The 12,037-nt window shown below is 37.1% G+C and overlaps 2 protein-coding genes across 4 annotated transcripts in view; both read left to right on the forward strand.

Moving 5' to 3' along the window:
* The window catches only part of LOC112047762 (MKI67 FHA domain-interacting nucleolar phosphoprotein-like), a 191,494-nt gene that overhangs the window by 160,229 nt on the left and 19,228 nt on the right, over positions 1 to 12,037 (forward strand). The gene's annotated exons all lie outside the window — the stretch shown is intronic.
* Positions 1 to 12,037, forward strand: part of LOC112047791 (uncharacterized) — an 85,907-nt gene that overhangs the window by 65,310 nt on the left and 8,560 nt on the right. For both annotated transcript variants that reach the window (XM_024085030.2, XM_024085031.2), the window contains 4 exons: positions 8,115 to 8,329; positions 9,126 to 9,245; positions 10,090 to 10,215; positions 11,059 to 11,208. In XM_024085030.2, the coding sequence (XP_023940798.1) occupies positions 8,115 to 8,329; positions 9,126 to 9,245; positions 10,090 to 10,215; positions 11,059 to 11,208 (611 nt within the window). The remainder of the gene's footprint in view (positions 1 to 8,114; positions 8,330 to 9,125; positions 9,246 to 10,089; positions 10,216 to 11,058; positions 11,209 to 12,037) is intronic.

The raw sequence follows: 12,037 nt of genomic DNA on the forward strand, positions 1-12,037 counted from the left end.
TTCATAAGATGTGAACTCTTTAATGGAAGCGGCTATTTCAGCCTTTCCTTGTAATTGACTTTGAATGTATTTAAAAAGAATGAACTTCTGCGGTTCTGTGGCCAATTCAAATGCATTGTTACAATTTGTGATAAATGAATTAATAGTTTCCCTTGAACCATCATATGGTTTAATAAATTTTAATAAAATATTTAAATCTACTTCTCTTTTTTCTAATTTTCCCACGGATGGAGATGCAATTTTTTCAAACACTACAGGAATTTCAGTTGGGATCTCTACTTGTGGTTTTTTCGTAGCCATTATGAACTATTGAAACTATTTAAGAGTGAATTTCAATCTGAATAGTTAGTTAAAATATAGGAACTTAAAGTTAATAAACGGATAAAATAAAGTAAAACTTAATACTAACTTAAATTTACACAAAAGAAAATTAAGATAAAAGTAAAATTGTTGTTTACTCACAAATTTTGATTTTAAATATAAAAATCAAAGGAATCAATTTATATTAATATGTAATTAGTTATAATTAATTTAATGAAAATAGAATGAATTTAAGTATAATTATGATATTAAGTAATAAAGTATAACGTTAATAACGTTGTATATCAATTTCAAATAAAAAAATAAGAATTTTGAATATATTAATTAGTTTACACTTTAGAAATTTTAATTACACTTTTAAATTTTATTTTAATGTTGTTACGCAATATTAAAACGTTAATATTATATTGTAGCGTAATATTAGTGTTACATATGATATTTATTTGTATCACACAAATATTAATTAGATACCTCCGTATCTTAATTATAATTAATACGAGTAATAACTCGTTACAAAGATACAATAACAAGTATCAGGTTACAATAATATGAATTTGTTTTTAACGCGCAGGTAGGTCCAACTGCACTTACAGTTCGTGGAACGCGATTATCGCTATCGCCATAAACACCTGCATGCTGCGGACGGTGTCAGCCAGACCTCCTTGTGGATCCAACTCAGTGGATCAGGGCCAAATCCCTGGTGTTGCGCCGGACGGGAACAAACACTACCACTTATTAGAGGCCTTCTGCCTTTGACACTTATTAGCACTTTTGCACTTTTATTTGCACTTTATTATTTTCACTTGGAAAATAGCCTTGCGCGGAGTCGAGCCTTGGAACTGTTTTTTGGTTTACCGGAATTTTCGAAATCCCACCGCTGCCACCAATTTGTTATGGGGTTAATTGAAAGCCCCTTTTTAAAAAAAAGATATTTAATTGCTACAAAATAAAATACACATTTATACTGTAATATTAATTAGTTAATTAAGACAATGTGTCTATTGAGTTCCGCGGCTAAGTAACGACTGAATGGGTATCTAAGCCCGGTAGCTTTAAATACCAATAATTATGATACAATAGCTTATTTATTGCTTACTTATTAACATGGGGTACTATGGTTAGGTATAACAGCACGCAACTAGCTCACTGTACATTTAGTAGATACATAATTATGGCTAAATTTGAATGAGGACACAGCTAGATCTACTCTTCTTCGGTATCATATTCAGACGATTCAGAATCAAATTTTATAGTGAAATTCATCCAAGGATGGATTTTGTCTATAGCCACAATACCTTCGTATCTTTGACCTCCTTTTCGAGTAAGAGGTGTGTCCTCAATCAAAAATCTGTCATTATCGAGCAATTTTACTATGCGGTAGGGACCTTTATATTTTAAAACCTCCATAGTTTCTGTGATTTATCATCATGAGCTACTTGTCTTTCTACTCGCACTAGGTCTCCTTGTTGGTATTGGGTCGCCGTCTTCCTGTGCTTATTATAATTAATGGTATCTTTTATTTGTTGTTTTTTTTTTCATTTTCTCCCTAGCTTCCTGCCTTAAATTGTCCAACTCTACTACTGGAATTCTGTTTAGTGTATCTATAATAACTTTGCTTAGCTTAATAATGTCCTGTTAATAATGTTGAATCCAAACAGCAATTCTCAAGGACTCTTTTGTGTGTGTGGTTTTGTGTTTTGTAGTGTTGATACCAACCAGTATATCTGTGATATGGTCGTCCCAAGAATTTCCATCCCCGCCGTGAAAGGTGCGTTTAAAATGGTTCTATTGAACCGTTCAACTTGGCCGTTAGCCCTTGGGGTAGCTTGGGGTTGAATATGCTTCAATCCCGGTTGAATTCCTGTTCACTTACCGCATTGTACACAGGATTCCTACTGAGCGCATCTGCACGAGTCATTCGTGCGCCTGGTCGGTATTCAATAGTGCGATCGTATTCCTGCAGCTGTATCCACCAGCGTACGGGGAGTAAGGTCTCTTTTGACTAACGTTGCCCTGAGAGTATTGCAGTCTGTTAAGATCTTAAATGGTATTCCAATAAGGTATACTCTGAACTCGCTTAGAGAGGCAATAACCGCCTCTCTCTCGGGTCTCTAATTCTTAAGAGTGTAACTTCCGTTCACCACTTATCACATCTTACGACTAAACTATGAGATTGGCTGTAGTGTCCCTGGAAAAGTATCCCCGCCAGACCTTCTTTGCAGGCACCTGTATACAGTTCTACTCACCCCTTTGGATATAGTGCGATTAAAGATTTAATCGGCTTGTAAGTAATTCTTTTATCTTCTCAAACACTATTTCTTGCTCGTTTTTCAAAGACCATTCGACATTTTTTTCAAAAAAAGTTGTTAGCGGAGCAGTAATGCGTAACATTCAATGAAACGCCTGAAGAAACCAGATAGACTAAGAAATTAGCATTCCTCGTGTTGATTATTGGATCGCGGAAACCGCTTCGCTTTTTCTACTGCCGGGTCCAAATGCTATCATACCTAACGTCGACTCCCAGAAAATCTATACAATCCAGAAAGAAATGGAACTTATTTAGCTTCAACGTTAATCCACCTTTTATAACAATTGTAACACTTCTCCCAATCGTTATATCCCTTCCATGAATGGGATTAATAAGTCAACCGTTCTGCACCATAACGATCGGACTTGCGTAAGGTGACGATGACTCTCTTATTATTTTGTTGTGTAACATCTCTTGAACCATATTATTATGAGACTTTCGGCATACATACACGGCGACATACGGTATGGACGATATACGACTGGATTCCTTGTCAATAGAACTTTGAGTTCTTTTCGCAGTTCTGTGTCTAAATTCAGGTTAAAATTCACAGAAATCATTGGAAAATACACTAAACGAGTTTTTGATGTTAGTTGTTGAAGACTGATTCCTTTTCCAACGACCTAGTCAACAGTCTTCCTTTAACGATGCTCAAAGGTTTTGCCGAAATATTATAAATCAAAATTGCACTATGACCTTCTTTAATCGCATATTGGCCGGGAAGTAAATAATATTCTTTACCTTTTGGGCCATGCATTGTATCCTTTTATATGCACTTCACCGTATAATACTTGAATGTCAGTTACAACCTGTACTGCTCGCTTTGTGTTACAGGGAATCTCGGAATCATATGCCGCAACTCTTATCTGTATATCAGGTTTTTCTGTGAAAGAATGCCCCAGAAGTACAGGATGCATCAGTACATAATCTTCCACGATATACAAATCAATCGTTTTTGCTACACCTTGCGCCACTACAGAAGCAAACTAAGCGACTATTCCTGAAGGGCTTACTAGACTGGCTCCTATACTGATACCTATACCCCTGAGGGTCGGCAGATTTGTTCCTTTAGTCATTTAAAGGCCTAGAAACTTGACAGCAATTACCTTGATCATACCTTGAAGAGAACATTGACTTCCCAGATCTACGTGACAGGAAACTGTGGAGCCGTTTACTTTTATGTCCATTACATATTTGTCTATTCCAGTGTTTTCAGCGACTACTTCGGGTACCTGTTTTTGTTTTGGATCATTACCTGTTGAAGTCATCGGTCTTCCAGCGTTCCGGTAACAGTTATAAGTAAGATGTCCAATTCGGTCATAAGTTTTTTTTTTTTCACAACTGGAACTGTGGTGACCTATCGCATCAAGTTATGGCACTTTAAGGGATGTTCTATTTCCTGGCTGTTGTAGCACCTAATTAAAGGATTGGTGGCGTCACCTGATTTATAACAATCAGCTCGAAATGTACTGGGCTCGACTTGACATCCAAATCTCCCTCTCCACATGCTGTCTGGGTTATATCTGATTTGACCTATTTTTATAGATTTGAAATATTTAAGTACCCGTTCCGGGTCCTGAAGTAGAGCCGCTTGGAAGCCAACTTTCATCGCACGTTTCTCCACCATTACACCATTACACCATTCAGAAGACAATTTACGGCCTGTTTTCGGATGATTCTACACCTATTTAGTAAGTTAATCTTCGCATAGTAATAATGCTCTAATGACTATCCATATTTAACTTTTTTTTTTTTTTTTACCTAGCATTTCGATTAAAAGTTCAGCATAATCCTCCCTACACGGAAAAGATTCTAGTTTTTTTTTTCCATTCGGACTACGTATACAGTACCGAAGTTAGACCCTTATACCAAATCTTGACAACACCGCTTAATTTTGGCATAGAGTACTGTACAATCTCTCTTTCTTCCCAACCATAAATTTTAGCTCACTCTTCCACCTTGTTGATCCATATTAAAACTGTTTGATCTTTTGATACAGGGTCGAACTCTGGTACCACATTCGTCGGTGTGAATGTTACTTTTGGTCTATCCGAAACCTTATGTTTTTTAAATATATAAAGCCTTGTATCCCTTCCTTCTTCTGTATATTTAGATGATTTTACTCTTTTCGGAGATGGTGTCTTGCTTCTCGATTCTAACGAACTGTAAGCCGCACATTTTCTCTTTCGTAAGCCTTCCATACCAAATCTTTCCCGTGAATTTTCGTCCCTTTCAAGTTGTGGTGAAGACGAATCGTCCTCGGTACCAGACGATGAAAGATACTTTTGCTTTCGTACTTTTGATCGACCTGTCCTTTTTTCTTTCACTTAGACGTTCTCTTTTGTTCACACCACCTTGTATCGACTCTTGTCCCGAGTATGTTTCATATTCATCCCGATCAGCCATATCTCCCACTATACTCATTTCCTCAGATTCACTCCTAGTAATCAACAACCCTCCACTTAGGGTTTCATTCCTTTGCTTAGACCCCCCACCAAGGATTTTCATCCTATCCTTGGACCTACTCCCACTAAGCAACAACCCTCCACCTAGGGTTTCATTCCTTTGCTTAGACCCCCACCAAGGATTTTCATCCTATCCTTGGACCTACTCCTACTAAGCAACAACCCTCCACCTAGGGTTTCATTCCTTTGCTTAGACCCCCACCAAGGATTTTCATCCTATCCTTGGACCTACTCCTACTAAGCAACAACCCTCCACCTAGGGTTTCATTCCTTTGCTTAGACCCCCACCAAGGATTTTCATCCTATCCTTGGACCTACTCCTACTAAGCAACAACCCTCCACCTAGGGTTTCATTCCTTTGCTTAGACCCCCACCAAGGATTTTCATCCTATCCTTGGACCTACTCCCACTAAGCAACAACCCTCCACCTAGGGTTTCATTCCTTTGCTTAGACCCCCCACCAAGGATTTTCATCCTATCCTTGGACCTACTCCCACTAAGCAACAACCCTCCACCTAGGGTTTCATTCCTTTGCTTAGACCCTCCACCTAGGGTTTCCTTTTTATCCTTATACCCTCCACCTAGGGTTTCCATTTTATCCTTAGACCCTCCACCTAGGGTTTCCTTTTTATCCTTATACCCTCCACCTAGGGTTTCCATTTTATCCTTAGGAAGTAACCCCCCACCTGGGGTTACTTTCCTTCGACGCAACCCTCCACCTAGGGTTTTTTTTTTTTTTACAATCATCACCAAGGGCATACTCCTCATTACTTTCCATTATCGCCTTTTCTGAAACTGACAGTTAGCAGTTCAATATTTTGTTACATTGTTTAATATCAATGTTGAAATCATTTTACCATTTTAACAATAATATTTCTATTTGAATAGTAAATATGTTTTTTTTAATTTAAATTTTACAATCAAAAAAAAAGTCTAAGCTAGGGCTATAGTTACTTGGTAATAGCCTAATGCTTGTAACAAGCGTTTAATAATAATCGTATTGATCCACCTGTTATACTAAAGAGTAAAAACTTATAAGACAGGAGTCATTATAATATGAATTAATCGAGATTCGATCTTTATTTATACCTCGAAAATTTTTGTAAATCTAATTGAATATGTATTAATGTAACGAAGATAACTTAAATAATTTTGATCCTGTTATACTTGGTTTAGAAAGCTTAATAAGCCTAACTTAAAGTTATAAATAATAATAAATATACTTAAACACACACACATCACTACTTACCCCCAAAGCAAGCTTTTAGCCTGTGTGATAGCTAATTCTATTAATTATAAATTTATATACTACATATATACATATGTATATTATATGTATATAAACAAAACCCCCACACACTGAAAAACACCCATGATCATAACACAAATATTTTTCAATAGTGGAAATAAACAAAGTGAACTACTAAACACAATTAAATGTTTAAGGAAAGGTAACCATAAAGTATCATATCAGTATGGACCATTGTTATTTATATGAAAATATTGACAAAAATAAATTTTAAAACAATAAAAAAAACAATAACTATAATAGAATAGACAGAAATCAGAATATATTTCATTATGCTATCCTTTATAAAATTGTGAATCTTTTTTTTTTTCGTTGAGGCAGGTAGGTACCTACATTTGTTATGAAACAAATTTTCAATTTGCCAACTACCGAGTTGTTAGCAAACCAAAAATCAACGAATGAAACCTTTTCTATAACTTGACGAGAGAAAAAAAAGAAAGTCTTAATTGAACAGGCTGTATGGTCAACGATCTTTGCCCATCCCCGTTGGGAACCAATTAGAAAAAAAAACATGCTTGAAAAATTTATTGCATAAAACTTTAAATACTTATAATTTAATGAATTGTGAGATTATGTAATGTAAATGTAAATGCCTTAAATTTGTAATTAATCGTTACTTACGTTTCTTTTCTTTTCAAATTGAGGGCGTGACAAGAAAATATGAGATTTTCTCGACTATCCCACTACTGAACTATAAGCCGAGTCAGCGGGAATAAAAACACAACTGCCTTTTTCACCAGAATTATCGCATATAATCTATTGTATTTATAATACATAAGAATAATCAATGATAATACATGGGTATTTATGCACTTTTACATATAATTATTGACTTTTTCCTCACACCGATCTCTCTTTTGTCCTCTCTGTACCATATATCCTTTCCCTCCAACTCATCGACCCACTACGTCACTCTCTCTGCTCTGATTGGTCAATGTTTCTCTGCGTCGACGCTTTTTGCTGATTACAGTAAACTTACGTCTAAAAATCTAACAAATCACATTTAAATAGTTGAAAGAGAATAGCTTAATTAATTTATCTGCTTCCAAATTTACGGAGTATCGACTATGGGATTTGTGGCCATCTTTAACAGAACCTAACAGTTCGTTGTTATTTTAAATATTAAATATACTTTTGTTCGGTAAATAAACAGACATCGCTTAGGTAGATAGAAACGTGCAAGCAGTGACCGCAACCCTTTATACCACTTAATGTGGTCACAGCGTCCTACCCACATTTTAGCAATGTGTGGCGGACGCGAATAATTATAATGGACAGGCCTGCGAACTATTTCAATACTTTATACAATTTTATGGATTGTACAGTTCTAGAAGTATCTTATTTATTTTCTGAATGATGCCGTGATAGCCCAGTGGATATGACCTCTGTCTCCGATTCCGGAGGGTGTAGGTTCGAATCCGGTCTGGGGCATGCACGTCCAACTTTTCAGTTAAGGTGTGCATTTTAAGAAATTAAATATCACGTGTTTGAAGGAAAAACATTGTGAGGAAACCGGATTTTCTCGCGAACGAAGTCGCGGATGTTCTTAGTCTGATATTATATCGAACATTGAACTTGATAGAATATGTTTACATAAGTTACTCCTCACAATTGGCTATCAGTCTCTCATAACAAAAACAAAATTTATAAACTATTCAACTTGAGGTAGCGGTAAGCTGGAGTGATTGAATAATAGAAATCGTATTTACAGATTCTGTACAAGCAAACGGCGACTTAGTATCTCGGCTAGAACAACACGCTTCGGCCGATGCTACCGGAGACGAAAAACCGCATGTACACGCAAAAACGCAGATAGATGTACCTTCCGAAGGCGTGCACAAAGTACTGGTGCAAGATGGTGGACATGTTAGCGTGCTGGATGCCACTGTTCCCACTACACCACTCCCTGAAGAACAAACTACTAAGGTGAGTGTTACAATATCTGCAATAGATAATTAATCGGTGAGTCCGTGTTTGTTGTAATGTAAGGCTGCCAGTCCATCGAAGTGGACCGAGGCAGTGTAGCCGAGAAACGGACAAAAAGCAATAGGATTACACAAAATCTCCGAACCCCTTAGGTGGACGGGGACTTGCGAGCTAGTTTAAAAATTCATATAAACCGGTTAGCGGAGCGGGGACTTACTGCGGGGAAGTGACTGCGGGCACACTAAAAGAAAACCGATCGCCCGACGCCGGGAGCAAACAAGTGAAAAACATAATCTGCAACTCCGCACCGCATTACTTTCTCACTTCCTCCGCAGCCACAATCCTCTCCGGTGGACAGACACAGTACGCAACTCTGCTCCGCATTAGTCCGTTTCTCCGCTATGCTCCCTCGCTCCGCTCTGGTGGACCGGCAGCCTAATACTGTCGTAGAAAAATGGTAGCAAAGCATGTACCTCTTCCGTCAGACTGCGTCGTCACTTAAAATCAGGGAAGATCTCAGTCAAGAGCGTACTTGTTATTAAAAAAAAATACCCAGCTGGTAACATTACACCTTCATATACCTATTTATTTAATAAAATACTCAAAAAATTTATTACATATTTAATTTCAGCGAAAATTACAGGTCTGAGCACAAACCTAAAACTGACGTTGTGCTCATACACTATTTATTTGCGGTAAATTTCGCACGTCCCATCTTTACATTTAGTCAATATGAATTCAATGGTGTCCCCAGAAATTTAATAAAATGAATCTTCATCAATGATACTTTTTTTAGGTTTTCCATGGCGCAGCGCGTTTAGTACAACCCGGTATGGGAACAAATATTCCACAAAATGGTCACACCGCTGTACGAAGAGCTTACAATGCAGGAATCACCAAAGCACCGAAAAATAACGTAACTATATCTTTTTAAATATATTCAATTCATTTATTTTGCTATCTATATTATATATTGCTATCTATATTATATATGCTATTCATTTTTATTGCTATCTATATTCAATTCATTTTTTTAATTAAGGCAAAAAATATAATAGATAACACAAAGCATAAGTACAACACTAAACTAAATGGCATAATAAAACTCGCAGTATGCCACGGGTAGGTACTAAAGGTAATCTCAGTTTTATCTTTGATTTTGCTAAAAATAGAATTACGTAATAGAACTAAAGTGAATGTTGTCGTTAACTGGCTTTATGAGCGCTTCAGAGTGTTCTGACATAAAACGAAAGCTCATCTTTCACAATTTGCCGTAACTCATAGCTATTGTGGAGGAATTTTTCCTCCACGCGTAGCGGACCGTGCCAGTAGGTATATTGACATAAAAATTGTCCTCAATCTATCCGATCAATCGCTCGTGAAAATTGTTTTCATACATCAATGTTTCAGACGATATTTTATGCTGGCAACATTCTGTAACGCTTGCTAAATGCTACATTTATTTTACAATTGATATTTTGTCAGACTTTTTTTCGATTTATTGTTAATTTTGATGAAAAAGTAGTCATGGACTAGGACCCTAATATAATGAATATTATTTATTCTTAACGGACTCTTTGGCCCGGTAGTTAATATAACCTGTTCAGCCAGGTTAAGAGGCCCTGGGTTAGAGGAAACCTGTATACTGAGAATTTTCTCTGCGTGTGTGAAGTGTGCTAATCCGAATTGAGTCAGCTATGCAGCAGCAGAATATGGGTTGTTAATGATGACAATCAATTAAAAATGTAACACTTTATTAGATGGACCACTACGCTTCATACGCGGGCGTGCAGTATTCCCCGCTAGACATGGCGGAATATGTATTTTGGACCGGAGATGAACGCGGCGTCACTACTGCTATCGAAGATTTCCTCCAAGAAGGGATGGTAATATCATATTATATAACCTTCCACTTCCACATTTAGCCTTACACAAGTTCCTAATTTAAGTTAAGTTCACTTTGAGGTCATGTTTGATATAGCACTATTCTGAGGCATTATCTCCTCGGACGTTAGAACCGCAACCAGTCCGTCCTAAAAGTATCTTCCGATAAGATCATTGGAAAATTATAAGATTATCGCATCACATCAAACGGATACTAAACGTAGTATTCTTTGTCATCATCATCATCATCATCTCCTTACCCTTATCCCACTTAAGTGGGGTCGGAAAAATATGTCAATCTTTTCCATTCGTCTCTATTACTCGTCAACTCATCATCCACTCTTTTTAAACACCTGTCCTCTTTCACACATTCTAACCATCTCTTCTTTTATGTCCTTCCTCTCCTCTTATGTCCTTCCACTTGCACATTCAACATTTTTCTAGTAATATGACTTTCCTCTCTACGCATTACATGTCCATACCAAGCTAATCCACCACAATAACGTAAAGTCAAAGCGTAGCGTCGCGGCATTTTTACTCATTATAGTATACTGAACTCTCTTTCTTTATTATTAACGTACCTACACATTTTGTAATAAATGCGCGTCTCCTAGCGAGCGAACAGACACGTGATCTCATGCACTTTACGTTAATAAATCAAGATAGAGTTTAATATACTGTAATGTGTACTTATAATAACCAACAAAAGTCGATACGCTTCGCATCGACTGTAATGTAAATGTACGCTTAGAGATATTATATATTTTTTACCGTACCAGAGATAAATATATAGGTATCTGTGCTGATATCAGTTTGATATATCTAAGTATTTTATATTTTCCTAGATGACTAAAGAAGAGGCCATTGCGTTCCTACAAGAGATCAAATTCAACCTCGAATACCTTCGTGCGCATTATTCACAAAATTTGAAAGCAGCTGAAGAATACGCGCAGCAGGAAAAGCTGAGGAACTTCGTTTTGGAACAAAATGCCAAGGTAGATTAGTAATAATGATAGATACTTACAAGCGCATCACAATTTCATCATATGGAAAACAGGCAAAGATGCAAATTCATTTTCAGAAAGTGTGTACCTCGCCCACAGCTCGGGCCAGCAATGTCGCCTCGGCTTAATTGTTCATTAGTCAGTCTACCAAGAACTGTATGTCTGCGGGAGCTCTATAGTAAAATATAGTTGGCACGCAGCTTAAGTGCTTTATATTCTATGGTTGGCACGTATGAAAACATTCACCCTTGGCCGATCGGCGACCCGAACCTAATGCGTACATCGTGTGGTGCTCGTTAGTTGACGAGACGTTAATAATGCGTGTGTTTTCGGCGTATGAAGCCATATCACACGTAGGTAGGTATTTCATTATAACAGAGAATCAACACGTGTCCATATACCTACTCGTTGTTTGTCACGAGGGGCTAATTGATTTCATAATTCGAAGTGTTAAGTAGACTTCCGAATTTGCTCATTTCATGTGGTACGACGATAATCTGAAAGAGTATCGTTGTAGGTACTACATGACTAAATTCCACAGGCCAAGGTCTGATCGCTGTCAAGGGGGTTTTGACAAGTCAAGGGCTTGTCAAAAAATATATAAAATTGATATGTTTACCAAATGTCAACTGGGTTGTTCCAGTACATTTGGAGATTAAAATGTGCGCGAGTGATATTATAAGGGTTCCCTTTCTGTACTACGTTTGTTCGGGACCATTTTTTTTTTTTATTCTTTACAAGTTAGCCTTTGACTACAATCTCACCTGGATGGTAAGTGATGATGCAGTCTAAGATGGAAGCGGGCTAACTTGTTAGGAGG

This window comes from Bicyclus anynana, chromosome 12 (genome assembly GCF_947172395.1).
Source record: "Bicyclus anynana chromosome 12, ilBicAnyn1.1, whole genome shotgun sequence".
Classification (NCBI taxonomy): domain Eukaryota; kingdom Metazoa; phylum Arthropoda; class Insecta; order Lepidoptera; family Nymphalidae; genus Bicyclus; species Bicyclus anynana.